General features: G+C 38.5%; 1 protein-coding gene across 1 annotated transcript in view; it reads right to left on the minus strand.

Moving 5' to 3' along the window:
- The window catches only part of LOC150090666 (reversion-inducing cysteine-rich protein with Kazal motifs-like), a 234,509-nt gene that overhangs the window by 196,387 nt on the left and 19,349 nt on the right, over positions 1-18,773 (minus strand). The window contains exon 3 of the mRNA XM_090388252.1: positions 6,568-6,657. Within this exon, the coding sequence (XP_090244378.1) occupies positions 6,568-6,657 (90 nt within the window). The remainder of the gene's footprint in view (positions 1-6,567; positions 6,658-18,773) is intronic.

The raw sequence follows: 18,773 nt of genomic DNA on the forward strand, positions 1-18,773 counted from the left end.
TTTGTTAAACCGCAAAGTATAGTTCTGCGTTATTCTGTTTGGCTTTGTATCTCAAAGCATTACCGAAATCGGGATCCATTTCCGAAATCCATTATTGAAATAGGGATCCAATTCCACAGAATAACTATGGTGCAGGGCTTGCGGTGGCCATTAGGGGTATGCGTTCTCTGATCAAAGGTCACTTTCTATCGTCCCAGAGTCAAAGAACGATAGGCAATACACTCTTAGTCAAAGAACAATAGGCAATACACTCTTAGTCAAAGAACGATAGGCAATACACTCTTCAAAAAGACATTTGGAGTTCGTTGCCGTTATAATTGCCATAACATCTTTCAGGCGGCCACAACTGACTAAAGAATGTCTTCCATAGTTTCTCCGCCTCCTCCTCGTTTGGAAAGGGTTTAAAACCCCACTGATGCCGGAGGAATTTCTTAAAGACCTTTTAACTAGGGATTGAAAAAATAACTAGCCTAAAGCGGAGGTGTTCAACTTTTTTCTTGCTGTTCTCTGTGTTTTTCATCCCGGTTTTCATTAAAAACAAGCTCGTGAACTCAGACTTGTATTTATCTCTATATCACAAAATAAACGAGTTGTGATAAATCCCATGTAAACTTTTTTATTATTTATTAGCGATAATTAAATCTCATTTAAGCTTTTGTATCATATATACGATGGTACTGATATACTTGAAAGATATGAAGGGAAATATCCCTGACATCTTGACACTTTTATCACTGCTCTTACTTTGCACAGAGCTAATAAATAGGAATTACTTTACCGGAAAGAGTGGCTAATTATTGTAAAAGCATGCAGGGTAACAACATGTTTTCTGAGCATATAATAAGATATTCATTTTTAAGCATGGACTCATACTTTATAATACGGTAGCAGTTAGCAACAGGTGGCTTAAACGGCATGGCTTTATTCTAGTCTTTAAATTATAGCTATTTAGAGAACTAATTATATAAATATTAATCTGACATTTTGCTCTGCAAATGGCAGGAAAATTCGTTATTGTAACAACACTCAATGGAACTACTTGTTTTAAACAAACCATAACGATGTATCTGCGTACAGATAAGAAACAATCAAACTTCAGAGGGTTACCCAAATGTATAGTACATATTAAGTTTTTGTCCTTTTAACTGGATATCCCTTCTATTCTTTTAGTAAATTCTAACAATTTACTATGCAACGTTTGAGTAGCCCGGAACATTCACCTTCACTATGCTATTCAAATACATGCTTTTTTAAAAGCATTTTACTCCTTCGAAGAGTAAAACCGACCTTTGTTACGTCGCTAAAATATGTCCGGAGAAAAACAGATAACCGATCTTAAGGAGGAAAAAAAATCGAGAGAGTTTGGCGTTCCTGCCAACAATTCCTCCTCAGTATGCTATTTCTTTTTCTCTCCTCTTCTTTACCCACATACTTGATCATGGGAGGTCTTGAAACTTCGCCATCAGGGTCGGCACGTTCTAAAGTTTGTCGTCCTGTATGCCACACCTCCGCACAGATGTCAACTGATTGCTTTTCTTCTTTTTCCATGAAACTGAAGATGAGAATTTAGATTAGGGCACTTCTGCAGAGGCGATTCTGATATTTTCATTAAAAAAAAGAAAAATCAGTAAAAACACTAAAGTGTTTTCGTGGTGAGTAACCAGCTTTGGTTATTATCCTAAAAAACATTACGAAAAGATACTTAATGAAGCAAGCAGATATTTCATCTTTTTAATGATAAAATTATAATTTACCACTCGAAGTACCTGGCGTTGAAGAAATTCAGTATACTATTTTGGTAATCCAGAAGCATATAGTTTTGCTGAACGCTTCGAATAATCCTTAAATTATTTTGGAGTTAACATGTTAGCGAAATGTTTCAATTGCTTTGAAGCATATTACGAATGAAAAGTTTGCAAAACAAATCAATCACAGTTAGTCATAGTCATGACGAATGGTTTCTTCGATGACCGCTTATTCAAGGGCTTAACTAACTGCTAGGCAAAATTAACAGAACAAAATGTTTTTCATGAATATTTTATTGCTCACAGTGTTGTCGAAGGCGAATATTTGATATAATAGGCATCCTGGCATGAAATTCCGAGTATCCAATAGAAATCGATTTACCACCTTACAAAGCCGCACATTATCCAAATTATTCATACCTATAAAAACATGGGTTGCGAGCATATCCCTTCATTGCCGTTTTGTGGCTTGCTCAGTGGGATAGCCACATCTCCAGTACTCAGGATGGCAAGTCATCATCGTTTGGATGATTCATTGAGATGGCGCGCCGTTGGACGACTTGAAAGCCGGGCGGTCGCAGGCGGAGGTGGCACGTTGGCTTAATGTGTCACGCAGTGTCGTCTCGGCATTATGAAAGCAGTTTTGGTGACCAAGCATCCTCCGCAGACACAGGCAAGCAAATGAACCGGACATTCTGTTCAATATCACGAAAAGCTACCTCTCAAATAGGGTAATCACAGTAAACGCTCCTTATCAGAAACTCACAAGACTGATACACCGTGGCTGCCCCCAGAACTCGGTCCTAGGGCCGACCTTATTGAACTTGGTGATGGACGAATTTCTACACCTTGACCTCGGGGAAGTACGATCACAAGCCTTCGCTGATGACCTCATCCTGACGGTGGCTGAAAATTCCAGGGTCTAGCTAGAGACCTTTGCAAGCCAAGCGCTCCAAATCTTCCATGACTGGGGAAAACACACTGCCTGACCATATTACCATCAAAAACAAACTCTCTGCTTCTTAAAGGAACTCTCTGTATTACAAGACCCCCACAGATTAAAATTGGAAGCAAGACTGTAAAGTTGTCGGAGAAACTGAAATATCTTGGTGCCCACTGATGTGGAAATAAAAAAGATGTTAATAATAATAATAATCTTGGCATAGTACTACACAGAAACCTCTCTTTCCAAGCTCATCTCAAATACATCAGAACCAAAGTAAGAAACTATATTGCCATGGTTGCTAGGATCTCCAGTCGAGACTGGGATTTCAACAAGCGAACTCTCTCGCTGTATTACAAAGTTATCTTAATTCCTGTGATTACGTATGCAGCCGGAGTTTGGTTTAGCAAGGCTAAGACTGCAGTAAATAGACGAATCCTGGATTCCACTCAACGCACAGTCCTGCTCTCCATCTCTTGCGCCTGCTGCACTGTGAGTATTCACGCCCTCCAAGTCCTGGTGGGGGCCCCCTCGACCTGGAGGTGGTGAGAACAGGAATGATGTATCATCTTTCTAAGGGCGTGTTTCAGACCTGCTTGCGGTTCGAGCTGAATCTAGTCAACAACCAAAAAATGGAGAAGAGGAGACTTCAAGCACACATACAGTGAGTGTGGCAGGATCGCTGGATAAATTCGACCGGGGGGGGGGGCATCGCCAGGAGATTCATCCCGGATATCAGCAGAGTCTATCCAAAATCCCTGATATGGTTTCCTCCAGGCCTGTACGCCACGTATTTGCTTACTGGCCATGATGCAATAAAGGCGAAACTAACAACCTTTTGCCTAGAAGAGAACCCAACGTGCTCCTGTGGAGGAACTGAGAACTGGGATCATCTCATGCGTGAGTGCCCCCTGTACGATGACCTCCGCTGCCAGCTCATCACAAAGCTGACTTATATACCAAAAAGCAAAGAAAAACACCTACCGGATACTAAAGAAGAGTATCAAGCTCTCACCAACTACGCACAACAGCTTTTCTCGAGAAGACAATTAATCGCAGGAACGTGATAAACCTCTCAACTAATTAAACACCAGAACCCTGATAGTACTGAAACAAGGCAGGAAAACTTGACCAGCATTACCATCATTGATACGAACTACCATCCATGCTCCAAAGATGTCACTCACCAAAGACAACTATCAAGTGAAGAACAACTTACCCAGGAACCACCACCAAAATGTTCCAAAACCTATGAATAGAGACAACCTACGAAAGACAAATAGTTCATATACTACTGGACTTGACTCTCATGGATGTGACCGATAACACAATTTCCTAAATTAAAATTTCAACCACACGGACTGACAACGCCCCCTGCGTGCCACTAGATATCAACTTCCATTCTTGACTACCTGGCATTCTGAACCGGGTGCCCTAACTGGGTTCACTTTAAATCCTTCTCCCCTGGTAGGGAGACGGAGGAGACGGGTTTCTGTCTCCTCCCCTCTCTGTCACCCCCCCCCCCTTTTCTCCTGGTGGGGCCAATCTCCACTGACCTTTCTGGGGTTGCCTTCGCTATCATCCCCATACTTCTATCTGTTCTCCCCTTCTTCAGTCTTCACCTCTACTCTAACTGAATTTACGCGTTTTTTTTTTTTTATATATAGGCCCTTGCCACTGAAATCTTAGGAAATTAGGTGGCAGGCCTTGCCAGAGTACTTACTTCTAACGTGATCCCTCTATGCCTACTCTGCCTCCTCGGGGTAAAGTGTTGGCAACGGGGGGGGGGTCCCACTAGGGGCCCAATGGCTAAAAGGTCAGAGGAACAACACAACATAAACATATACCTTACACTTTTTATAATCTCTGTCCTTCACAAACAGAGTACACAACGCGGAGATGGGGGGAACCCCTGGGGCCGTTAGACAACGAACACTTTACACTTTACGGAAGCAGTTTCAAGAGAGAGAAGAACCCTTAAAAGATAGCTGGCCAAGGTCGCCCGAGGGCGTCCTTGGCCAGCGGCCACAGGTGAAAACATTTCCAACTGGACTGTGTTAAGAAGACTCAATTCAAGTAGACTCTACGCAAGGAAGCCAGTGGTTTGTATCTCATTAACGCCAAACTACCGCAGAGCTCGTCGAAACTGGTGCTATTAACATGTGACATGGAGCTCTGACAAATAGGGTACAGTTCTGTTCTCTGATGAGACCCGTTTTAGCCTACAAACAGATTCTACATAGATTTGCATTGCACGCCGACAGCCAACTCTTCGGTCGATTGGTAACTAAGGTCCGCGCTGATGGAAGAATGGGATTTGTTGCCACAGAATCTTATAGACACCATTATATCGAGCATGAGTGACCGAAGTCAGGCCTGTTTAGCCGTTGGAGGGGATCATACACCATACTGATGTCATGTGACCATAATCCGAGCATTTCATTATCGACTTGTAATATGACCTATTTTGTATTTCTAATACAACCACTATAAATGTTCCTTATACCTGCCCGAAGTTTCTCGCTGTCTCCTCATTTCATCAGTATTCTATGGTACATAATCATACCAAATTTTGTCCCACTTCATCGCAAGCTGCGCGAGTTACACCAGGTTTTCTAAGTGTTCTGTTAATTTTGTCGAGCAGTGTTTAAATTCTGGGCTTCCAACAATATTTTCGAACGCTATTCCCAAGCGGAGGATCTAATGGCATGGTAGTTACCTCACTGCATCTATTTCTTTGATAGTGTTTATGGAGTTTTGCCACATTGTGGCCGAGTTAGTCAGTCCCTGGTGAGGGTTTCCCACAGCCTTCGGTTTTTCATCCTGGAGAATACGCAAAGGGACCAAATAATACCTAACGCCTCATAGATACCTTCTTTTGGCAAAACAGTCATTGCTTGTACATGTAAACCGTAGCAGCCATTTCTTTTTGTTCTTTATATGCTTGTATATCACAAATATAAAAAATACTTTGTTTTACTGACTTTTACATTTTTTTTTACATTTGGTTCATACTGAATTTTTGATCAAAGGAACTGCTGGATCCCTCTCGAGCATAAGATTACGCCTTCCCAGAAAGTGTTTTCAAATAAACTGCTGGATTACTTTGCTGGATTACTTTGCTGGATGCATACAAATGCAGTGCCCAAGGGTAGAGGAAATTATTCCATACTTAGAACTACAGTACTAAGATGAAAATACTGCCAGGAATCGAGACAAACGTGATCAAAAGAACTGCTAGATCACAGTGGATAAGGAAGCGATACAATGGGAGATTCGAAACTGAGGATATAAATATAAACTTCTAAGTTTCTCTGTATAAAAGAAGACACTTTGAACAATAACTTGCCTAATGTAGTGATTTAGCACCTTAGGACACGGTATTTCGATCTCAGCGTAATCACTGTACCTTCACGGGAGATAAAAATCTTAAATCACAACATAGCTTCTTAATCTTTTACTGAATGAATAAAGAGGTCATGAAACATTTGGTTGCATTCCTCCCATGGGGTACGAGTAGAAGGCGAACCGATAGGCAGGCAAACATTCACAGGTTGATAATTTAATTCGCGAAATGGCGGCGCCACTGTAGAACCACTCAAGTTTCGGCGAACTACGGGTAGATGGCAGGAGAGTGTATGCTGAAACAAGAATACACTTACAGTTGCAATTTCTGGCATGTCTGGTAATTCAAAGGGGCCTTTAAGTTACCTGCTCCAAGTGTGAATCAAACAGCACATGAGGCTCATACTTACACTTACTTTATGTTATTTTTTACTCAGTCAGTCACTTTGAACATTAAAAATTATCTGCGTCATGACAAAACTACACATTACAATATATTCGATATTGTTCATTAAAACTTGTAATTCGGCTCACCTGTAAGCTGGGGCCTGGGCATAAATTCTTCAGCTTGTCTATCTTTTCCTGTCTTTCCTTTGGATTAATAGCGATTACCACCAGAGAAATCTATCAGAGGTTTTAAAAGAAAGTAATTTTTAACTATAGAACTTTCACACAAAAACACGCTATAAATTTAATTTAGATCTAATTATTTCCTAATGTATTAAGCGTACACGACGATGTATACCAACTAAAATAAGTCTTATGTCCAGATCACTACATCAGTATAAGCGTCTCTTTAATAACTTTTGTGTTTAGATTCTGATGCAAAATAAATTTGCGATACCCAAGAAAATATATTTGGACACCAACTGGATTATTTTATTTCAATCCACTATTTTTAATCAGATTTATCGCCACTCAATTATTAGCACCACTTGTTTACAATGCGGTCCAAAATGAAGATAACGGTACATGTGAGGGGAATACTTATGTAATATTTATGACCTCGTCTTGAAGAATTTTTCTGGTGGATCTAGCCTTAGCTGAATAGATTAATACAACGAATAAGCTCTCAGAAGGTACAATGGAGAAATTATCCCAAGAAATTATACCCAGGAAATGAGGAAAATATGATTGCGTACGAATTTTTAAAAGTGCATCAAAATTGCATGGCCACTGTTATGGTAACCGAAAAAAAAATAAATAAATGAACAGCATAATTCTGTTTGAACTTCTTTTTGCAAGATATACTTTATGAAGGATTTAAAATAACACATTGCACCACTTTTCAAATATGCTATCATAGCACATAGGCTTAACTCTGATTAGTACGACTATTATTAGTGGCAAATGATACAAGAAAACAAGCTTATACAATATCGACAAAAAAAAAAAAAAATCCCACATCACCTGTCCATACCCTCCAATAGTTAATCCAAGTTCATCTTTGAATTTATTTCAATTACTCACTTTCAAAACACAACCAATCAACTACCTAATAGCTGAAGGCAAACCTCCGCACATCCATCCTGCAACCATCCTTCCTCAGTTTGAATTTATGCCCCTTCATGCGTGTAGTCTGCGAAAGAGGAAGGCCATTAGCATTGAGCTTGCTCAATCCATTCAAAGCCGAAAACACGTCAAACCAATCACCTCGCAGGTGCCTAGTCTCCAGACCCTCAATTTGCAGAACTGAAGCCGTTCCTAGTAAGAGCATCCTTTTGTTCCCTTCGCCAATCTCGTTACCCTTCTCTGTACCCAGCAAAAATAATAATAGACCACATATTTGACTCCCTCTTCACGTAGGTACTCGTATTTATCCAGTAATTGCCATATAATCAGCATTTTATTTCCTACTTAATCACTCGATCAGTTTTTACTTCTGGCCGGATAATTAAGTGGGAATCATCCGGCCAGAAATGATGAAAATAGCACACACAGCGCCTATCTCCATTATTTTTATATGCGCTAGCATATATGCATAAAGTACTTATTGTCTTCACCTGTCCATCGTTCTGTCTGTTTCTGTTTCATTCCATCTGCGTATAATCACTCGACTTCCAATGGGCGGATTTTCATGACATTTTATACCTGTCTCTTTTCGACATTTTATTTAGGCTTCCCAACTCATTAAATCGGACCAATAGAAATCTATTAACTATTATTTATTTTTTTCGTAAATATCACATAGGCTATCCATACATCGTACAATTTAGCTGAAACACTGGATATCATGTTTGTTGCCATGCGCTGATTGGAGGAATGAATCGGAAATATGGCAGATGCGCAAAAACGAAAATGTTCTCGGTTTGCGAATAAAAGCAATTGGTTTTTGTTAATTTTTTTATCAGTTTATTAACTACATATATCATGAATAATTAACTGTTTATTACATTAATTACAGCGAAACGTTAAATACGTGTTGAATTTCAGTTGTTGTTAAAATAACAGTGGAAATATAACACATATGATACCTAAATATGTAATAAAATCTATGAAGGAATAAGCAAACTGCATTACGCAAGTGTTAACAGTATACGGCGATTGTTTAAGTTATTAAATCACAGAGCCTGAAATATCACAACCTTTTAATTTCATTAAACTAATTAGTTAAGCATGTTTTACGTCAGTTTGTGTGTTCATTTACAAATTCAGAATTTAATTTGCTCTCACATATTTAACAAGCTCTCCGGTTCTACAAGGTTAAGTGAAAAATTACTCCAACATTTATTAATCCTTTGGACAATATATATATATATATATATATTTTAGTTTAAGAGCATGTCCTCTATTATGTCACTCCCGAAAAAAATTTCAAAGCCTTAAATACGCCGATCAAATCTCCACACTGATTGATTTGTAGGATGCAATGGCTGGTCTCTAGTAATTGCATTATACGAAACAAGCCTCTCTCTTTCTCTGGGTATAACTTATGCCAATAACTAAGTTAATCTTCGCTGTATCTCTTCTAGCAGATCCATATCCTTCCTTAAATGGGGATTACAAACCTCATACAATACTCAAGGTGTGGTCTAATCAATGCTTTATACAAAAGAAAATAACCTCTTTGTCCTTACTAGCAAAACTCCTGTACATCATAGATAAAACAACATGTGTTGTTCTAGCAGTCTGTCTACACTGTCAACAAAACTTCACGTCGGATGTACAATTGCAATCCAATGCGAAGAGAAGGACTAGACTTAACTAGAAAAATATTTTATATCTGTGCTAAAAATAGGATATCCAATTAGTCAAGTTTTCTGTTATCCAAAGAAACAGAATCCTTTGTTTCTTCTTAACAAGTGGGGATACGCGTATTCAATGTGATGCTTTGTATGATTTTGCTATTTCATGCTAGAATTGTATTTTGGGTTCAGTCACACTGATCAAGGGTGCGAATGAAAATTCGATTTAGTCTCAAACGTACGAAACCATTCGTATCCCCCCGGTGAAAGCGTGTGGTAAGGATCACGTTATTCGCTTCAGCACGGGTTTCTTAACCCTTGTGAGTATAACGGGGGTGGAGGGGATACAGTTCTATTTAAAAAAGAATCGGGATGGTGATACGTAAATACATGTACAGTGAAAATAGAGTCCCCGGGCACACCTTTCCTCGAAAAAACTGGGCGTTGCCCTCGTGCTTTCTGGCACTCTACAACCCTCACAACAAATTGAAAAACTTCATACCATGTTAATGCTTTACGAACATGATTCATGGATATTCTGTTTTTAGACAGCTGTTCTAACCTTAGATATCTGCGGTAAAGTGAGGATAATTACATTTAAAGATGACAGAAAACTACATGGTGTCAGTGATACTGACCTTAAACGCAAACGCGTGCTTGTACGGGAGTACACACCCCATAGCAAACACACATTCTTCTCTATAAATAACAGCAGATATGCTTTAGCAATTTGCCCATCTCAGATTAGCAATTTCGCAAGAGGAATTTTTAAAATTGGACGGATATATTAGGCGCTCTCTTTTTTTTGTTTTACTTAAGGAGAGAAACAGTATTTACTTGTTTCTATCCTTGTCAGGCTTACCACTGGTAGATTACGCATTGGACGAATCAAAACACCCAAACTTTAATAGATATTCATCAGCTATAAAATTGTGCAGCTATTTGTATTACACAGTACTGTATTTTCTTTATAATAAGTCATTAGGAAATGGAGTTAATTATTATTGGTTCAAATATTTAGTTTTTCCTAATTACAAAAGAAAATCAGGATTGGATATGATTGTTCAGCACTTGCGCTAAAGCACTAGGCATTAGTATACAGTGTCTGTAAACTGCGTGTCTTATATGGTCGGTTATCCGGTTTGGAGGGATGAAAAACCTAGTTTTCTGGAGAAAAAACTATGGAACTATTAACTTAAACGTGTTCAAACACGGTAGGAAAAAAGGACTTAAAAGGTCCAACCGTCCAAATAGGAAGTATCTCTGAACATCGGCTGATGATTCGTAACACTCTTTTGGTCCTATGTGGCCGTCCAGGAATATAAAAATAAAATTTATTTTATTAAAATTAATGCATTATGATGTAGGATGCCATGAGCCACCACGACGCTCCAAACGAAAGTGCTCTTACGTGGGTCTGCACCACCTAGTCTCAAACCTAAATGTTACGAGTCTATAAAAGACATAGGCATGAGTTAGCAGGAGGTAAAACAAACTTGGTTGCTATTTAAATAAAAATAAATAAAATTCTATTCTAGCAGTCCACCCCACTCCTCTCAGGATATTTCCACTAACTCTTTCAACAGATCCCAAATTTCAACTGAAGCTTCCCCACACCCAACCCTTTTTCTCACTTCACATCATTCTACAAAATGAAATTTATATTATAAAACACTAAGTGAAAGTGCTTGGCCTCTATAAAGCCTGAATGTTGGAAGCTGGACCAACATGGATAGTGCTGCTAGGCATAAATTATACCGCTTGACAAAAGGAGATTAGATGTCTAAAGCAAAGCGAACACAAGTTTCCGAGAGACAAAAGAATGCTACCCTAGCCTGAGCCGACTAACTCAGGCACGTTGTGAAAAAGTAACACAAAAATTCCTCGCGTCATTGACGGGATTTGAACTCGGGTCTTTTCACGCGGTGTGGAGAGGAGGGTGATTATATCAACTGTGCTAACCGCGAGGAAATTATGGTGGTTGGGCATTTTCATGGAATAGAACAGACTCATTATGTATTTTGCATAGCAGAGATTATGACAGAGAACACCTTTGCACTGAGGAAAACCACAAGTACTCCTCCACCAAACGTGCCACGTCTGCCACTCCCTCTTTTTTTCCCCAGTCGATGGGTGGTTTCAGGATCATAACGCCGTTTCTCACTTCGCTGGAAGTGTTCCCAAATGTTAACGATGTCGTATCTTCTCCAGTTTCCAGAGTCACTGGAGTTCTGACCCATAGAGAATTTAAGGTGTCACCGATTATATTATCTGTTAGATGAATACTTTATCTCCGACCACATCACAATTGGCAGCTCCATTACAACGAGACTGGTGTCAAATCAATTTTCACGCTTGTGAAATCCATGAACTCCAAATTGAGACCATGTTTCTAATATTTTGTAAAATATATTTTACTTACAATCGCATGCAAAGTAGTTCCACAACTACGTATTTCATTTCGAATTATATCAACGAAAATACTAATTAAATAATTTAACTAATTTTATTTTTATTTATGAATTGAATTGAATTTAATTTCTATTTTTATTTTTTCAATTTTATTCTTGATAAAATCCGAATTATTCAAAGGATTCAGACTGTCAATGACCTCTCCTAAATACACACGTAAGTATGATGAATTCTCAGTGACAGCACATTGACAACCAACAAACATATGACGAGAATGCAACTCCCCAGTTATGAATCCTACACACAATTGACCTCCATCCTGTTATTACACAACATACGATGCTACACTTTTAATTATGACATCTATTCTCTATCTCTCTACATTCACAAATCACGGGTACAGCTAAAAGCAGACAACCCGCAATCCAGGTGGTGAAACGTTTGACAGAACTACAGTCAATGCTCCAAGAGAGAGTTTTTATTCGATTTCTTACTCACTCTGTTTTCTTAACGAAGACTACAATTTAATGTGTGTCGTGTCTTTCTGCGCCCAGCAAGTAACATGACAACGGTTAATTGGCATAATTATAGTATTGAAAATATCAGAGAGCGATGCATGACTGGACATGACAACTTGAGCTTCTCTCGGAAGAGGGGGAAAAGGGGGATTACATTGTAGTTGGATGGCGAATGTTGCTTACGAGGAAAAAGACAAAACAAAATTAGGTTTAATGTGATAGGACTTCATTCAAAGAGAAATAATAAATACTAGGGACTCAAAATTGCTTAAATAGAGCCGTTTGAATAAGTTTATAGAAGAGCGGATGTGATACAACTAAACGGAGATAAAAGGACGCTGATATAAATTGCAGGTGTATGTTTATGTTATTCCGATTCAACTAATAAAGAACAGTGACTCCTAATCTAAAAGGAGAAGTATTTATTTCGTGTCAAACATAACTTACAGGAGGCGGATCCTATACAGGATGTGAAGTCACATGATTACACAAACAATTAAATTAGAGACAATTATATACCTAACCAGAGGGGAGGGAAAGCAATAGAACAAAAAAAGAAATGTAAAAAAAAAAAAAACACTTCAACTTTTCAATAATGTATAGGAGATGCGTGAGCCTTGCAAATTTTGTTTCTGAAATCAGGGACACAATTTGCAAGACTAAACTCTTTAATGACGAAAACAACATTAAACAACGGTTTAATCATATTATATTAAATCACACGAACTAAACCAACAACGGTTTAGCCATATTATTTTAAGCTGAATGAGTAATTCCAGATCCCTAACTGAATCGACAGAGGGCGCAATAGTAAACCATTATTTCTGATTTCTGAATGGCTACTGATATCTAGTAACAAAAAGTGCATCATTAAGGAGATTATTAGCGAAATAAATGTAGTTTCGGAGGTATTTATTTACCTCCGAAAGGTAAATAAATAAATAAATGAAAGTTTCGCAAGGTGGCCAAACTCAAATTAAAAGTCCACAGTGACAGCCATGATTAGCGTAGTGACCAAGGAGATAACAGTTGAACTGCTCGCATGTTAAGCGATTTCTTCTCGTACACGCTATTGTTTCACTGAGGTTTTAAAACATATCCAACAAATTACAACAGCTCTTGAATATCTACGATTTTTTTTTTTTTCGATAACAGTAACCTTGAGCTACTTTTATAAATCCTAGTAGAGGTTCCATTTTAGGTCTTCAAAAGAGAAAATTTCGCGTAAAAAAGTTAAATGCACTAACAGTCGAATATGTATATACTCACGAAAGATGAGACGATGTTTGATTCCAAAAGACATCTTAGTTGTACGTCGATGGGTGTAGCAATCTTTATTTGTAAAACGGTTGAGAAAGACCAAAAACCTGTTGACATTTTTCGATAAGAATACAGAAAGTTTTTATTCTCTTTGCAAGCATACATCTCGAGGATAAACACTTCAGGAAACTCTAATATTTACTTAGTAAAAAACTTTGCCTTTAAAATCAGCTGCTTATCTGTTTTCCGTTTCTTCCAAAGGAAAGGCAAGAACAAAGTCTCTTGTTCAACTATCCTAAATTTACGTTTAAAATAATAATAGCGTGGGAAACTCCTGCGTTTAAATAGTGGATGGCAGGAAGAACTATTATTGGCTTTATCCACACTATGGAATTGGTCGTATAGTTCCCTCCGGAAACTGGGGTTTTTCATCCCGAAAAAAGCAAGTAAATTGACAATTAAATAAATGAAATAGTAGTAGTAGTAGTAGTAGTAGTGGCACTTGATGCAAGAAAGCAAGTGTAGGAGCTTATGCAGCATCAGCCAAAAAAAAAAAAAAAAAAAAATCACACCATACCCTCCAATTGCCTGTCCAGTTCCTCCTTAAATTTATTTAACCTATCAACTTCCACAACGACAGATGGAAGTTTGTTCCAGCAATTAACCACCCGCTGGCTAAAGGCAAATTTCCGCACATCTATTCTACATCTATCCTTTCTTAATTTGAACTTATGTCCCCGTAGGTTCGTATTCTGAACAAGTGGGAGGATCCCATCAGAATTCAGCGTGCTCAACCCATTCAAGGCCTTATAGACCTCAATCAGATCACCGCGCAGGTGCCTAGTCTCCAGCCACTGTAATTTGCAGAACTTAAGCCTCTCTTGGTAAGAGGATCCCTTCATTCCCCTCACCAATCGTGTTGCTCTTCTCTGTACACGCTCAAGCAAATCTACATCCTTCCTAAAATGAGGCCTCCAGACCTGTACGCAGTACTCAAGGCGTGGCCTGACCATTGCCTTATACAGAGGGACAATCACCTCCTTTTCCCTGCTAGCAAAATTCCTATATATCATTGACAAAACCCCATGACCTGCCCTAGCAGCCTGTCTACATTGCTCAGAAAACTTCATATCTGACTGCACAATTACTCCCAGGTCTTTTTCATTTTCTACCACCTTAAGTGTAGTACCACACAGTTGGTACGTTTCTCTGGGGTTACTTCTACCCATATGCAGTACTTTGCATTTGTCAAGGTTAAACTTCAGTTGCCACTTCTTAGCCCATCTGCCCAAATTATCTAGATCCTGTTGCAGTAGCACACTGCCATTACTGTCATTAACAACCCTGCCAACCTTCGTGTCATCTGCAAACTTCGACATTAAGCCTGATATACCTTCATCAATATCATTGATAAATATACAAAACAACAGTGGACCCAACACCGAACCCTGTGGGACTCCACTAATAACATTAGTCCACGAAGAGCAGCACCCATTGATTACCACCCTCTGTCTTCTCCCACTTAACCATCCTTTTATCCATTGTAGCAACTTACCCTTAATACCATTCTGCTCCAATTTGTACAGTAGTCTTCCATGCGCAACAGTGTCAAAAGCTTTCCTGAAATCCAAGTATATGATATCAAAATTATTTTTTGCATCCAGTTCCTTTGTGACCACATCATAATAACCAATCAAATTTGTCAGACAAGACTTTCCCTTAACAAACCCATGCTGTGTCTGAATTATTGCTGCAGTCTTGTCTAGATGATCCTGCAATGCATCTTTAACCAGTGACTCCATTATTTTACCCGGAACAGATTTTAAACTAACTGGTCTGTAATTATTCGTGTCACCCTTCGAACCTCCTTTGTGAATTGGGGATACATTTGCACATCTCCAGTCCGTGGGAACCTCCCCTGAATCCAAGGATGCTCTCATAATTATGGCTAAGGGTTTGCTTAGTTGCTTTGCCGCCTCCTTTAATATAACTGGATAGATCCCATCCGCCCCAGGTGCCTTTCTTATGTTTAACTTCAACAATTTCTCCTCCACTTTGCTCTCAGTTATTACAAAATCATTAAGCACACTGCTAATATACTAACGATATACTAACGCATCTTAGTCTCTCAGTCCATATTCTAAACAAACTCAACGTTCTTCTCTTTCTTTCCTAAACTCCACTACAAACAAACTTGTCACATGGAACTAATTTACAATAACTTGCATCTAATTTTAGTAAGTAAATGACTGCAAATTAAACTTACGGCCATCTACAGTATTTCAATGCGATAAACAATATTCCAATTAATAAAACTCAATAATACTTAACTGAGCATTATAGTTGAAGCTAAACGGTACTTGAGTGGAGTGGGTTACTATGTGATAACAACGATGGTCTACCCATGACCTTAACCTGAAGTCCGTGTCTTATCGCTAGTGTCTTATGTAATCTTTAACGTTCTCCACATATCCTCCATCTCTTTACCATTCGAAATAGCTTCTTAAAATGAAGTAAAAACTAGGCATGGGCGGAAAAGTTATGAAACTCCGAGTTTCATAAAGTTTCTGTATAAATCTTAATTCGATTGTCATAGCAACTGAAACATCTAATTGGTAAAAATGGGCGGTATAGGATTCACTATTTTTTTTGCACCTAAGTAAGATAAAAAAAAATCAATAGTTTGTTGAAATTAGAAATGCCTACTAAAAGGATAGCTTGGTTTGTTTGTTATAGGTGAATCAGCGATTTAGGACATATTGCGGAGTATATATAAGTATTACGTCCTTAAATTGCGTGTGTTCGGTGGTTGATTTGGCTGTTTGCTGGAGGAAAAACCTTAGTTTCGGAGAAAAGACAGCATGTTACCCTCACCTAAGACCCATTAATTCAATCACGTTGTGAAAAAGCCCATAAAAATTCCTCATATCATCGATGGGATTCGAACTTAGATCTTTTCCATCCTATGCATTTTATTGGTTGATTATAGGATTTTAAGTAGCAGCCAATTCATGATAAACACAAAATAATCAGTCTCCTTTTCAAAAGTGGAATCCACTTGCAGTTTAACTCGATAACTAATGTTACGTGTCCCGTTATCTTTTACCGGGGTGTAAAAAATCATGTGACATACCGAACTATTCATTTTAAGAGATTTAATGTTGTCTGGAGATTCAGCAAAAACAGCAGGAGGTCCTTGAAAAATCAATTGCAAAAAGGAATATTTTTCATGCGATAAATATACTACAAAATGCTTTTGATATTTTGAAAATAGTGATCATTTTATAACAAAGTGATAATTTTGATCTGATATTTTCAACGGGTTGATAATATTGATTTGATATTCAAAATATCAGATCAATATCGATACTGATTTAATTTTTTATTGTTTTTACTTTTACGGCAATCATTGTAAAAAGGATTCACTATTCTTGTTCTAAATTACTGTTTCTTTTATATAACACCAACCCTTTAACCTCCAAACCCATCTAGCTTCCTAATTTACTCTGGCCATTGACTGCAATCACCCAGAGATAGCAAAAAAATCTATTTAGAGATGTCATTAGATTCAAAAGTGTGTGCATGCGCGTGTCAATGCCTTTTCAAATAGCAAACAATCATCGCTATAAGAGAACTAAAAACACTGCTAATACTGAATTTGTTGTCGCTATTTCAGCCACGTGAATGCTTTGTCATACGCATGACATTCAAAGGCGCCTCTTCGACTTGCATTTTGTTGGCTTTACTCCAATAATCCCGTTTGTTGCACGAAACCGGGGTGGCGCAAATGCTCGTTCCCTCCCGTTTTTGACAACACCAGTTTGTCAGAGCTGTCACTCATTATTCTCATCGCACAGAAAGAAAGACAGAAGAGAGCAGAGAAATAAACGATTCCCAGTTTGTTGTGAGCACTTTCATCGCACCGACTCCGTGTCGTGTACTATCACGGCACGTGCGTGTGACAATATGCTTATTATTCGTTTAGTGTAAGGTGGTCTTTCCGTTCTATCTCGGCAAAAGGTAACGTCAGTTTGATGAGAGCAGCAGCAACTGCTATGAAGCATACTGCGTGCTCTTCGTGAATAGAGGTCAGCTGATCTCAATTAGTGTGGTGTTTGACCTTAATTCTACGCATCATTTCCTAAATGCGCTTCGAATTTAAACGCTGTGTGAACATTTGCACGTTCAGCCAATCACAATAGGTTGCTTTGTTAGGTGATTATTGAGAGCTCGTTGATGAGAGGCTAATTTTGTACTAAGTTAATTTAATTTTGTACCACGACAATTAATTTTGTTACCAAGACAATTTTGTACAATTTTTTCCCTCAGGCCTGGGCAACCTAAGGATTACCGGCACCCACTGGTATTGCACTGCCTCCAGTAGGCGAAGAATTTCCTTTTTTTTTTTTTTTTTTTTTTCTTAGCCCAGTCTGGGCAACTGTGGGTATGATTTTATTTTATTTTATTTATCTTTTTATTCTATTCTGTATTTACTTTTTTTTTTTACTTCTATTTATAAATTTTTATTATTATTATTTTTTTATTCATTTTTTTTCTATATTCCCGTACCCTTGGTTTGGGTAGTTGTGGGTACGGGATTTTGCTGGCACCCGCTGGTATTGTACTACTCCGGTTGGTGCGGGACTTTGCCCTCTCCAGAGCAGACAAAGATAGTAATGGTCTATCTCCACTTGACCAAGGACACATCTAGTTGTGGCCCACCTCCTCGTGGCGTAGACGGGCACCGGACATGCTTTCCAGGTGAATGCATTCCCGATGGCAAAGAGACCAGAAAGAACATAGCACTACACAGGTTCTGGCCGTTCTACAGAGTTGAATGACCAGTACTTTCATTCACGTTCTACAAACGTGAATGAAAGTACTGGTCACCTGTGTAAACTATGCGGTGGCTGAGTGAATGTTTTGTGATTTGAGATTAAAAAAAAGAAAAAAAAAGAAAAACAAAGTGCTTGTCTACTTATCCTCGTTCAGGTGGCACCTGTGTCCTGTCTGAATGTGTGAAGATGGATGAAACAAGGTAAATGAATGAGTGAGTGCTGTGTACTGTTAGTAACCAATCTGCCCCTAAATAAATAAATATATATATATTTAAAGTGTGTAATTGTGTAACTGTTAGTGTTAGTATGATAGCTGTATACTTGAGAGGAATAAACGGTTTCTGCGTGTTGTTCTGGCAGGTTCTCCTCCCAAATTGGACTGCAGTAGAGGAAACTTACTTGGAAAGCTCCCCCATGCCCTTGGTGAGGGAATACACACACACAGAGAACCACTGCCCTCAGTGCGATTTCCTCCCATATAGGGCACCCTTGCCCTATGCTTTTAATCCCCAAACAACCATCCTCCT

The sequence above is a fragment of the Mastigoproctus giganteus genome, chromosome 1 (assembly GCF_048544385.1).
Source record: "Mastigoproctus giganteus isolate SK-2022 chromosome 1, ASM4854438v1, whole genome shotgun sequence".
Lineage (NCBI taxonomy): Eukaryota > Metazoa > Arthropoda > Arachnida > Uropygi > Thelyphonidae > Mastigoproctus > Mastigoproctus giganteus.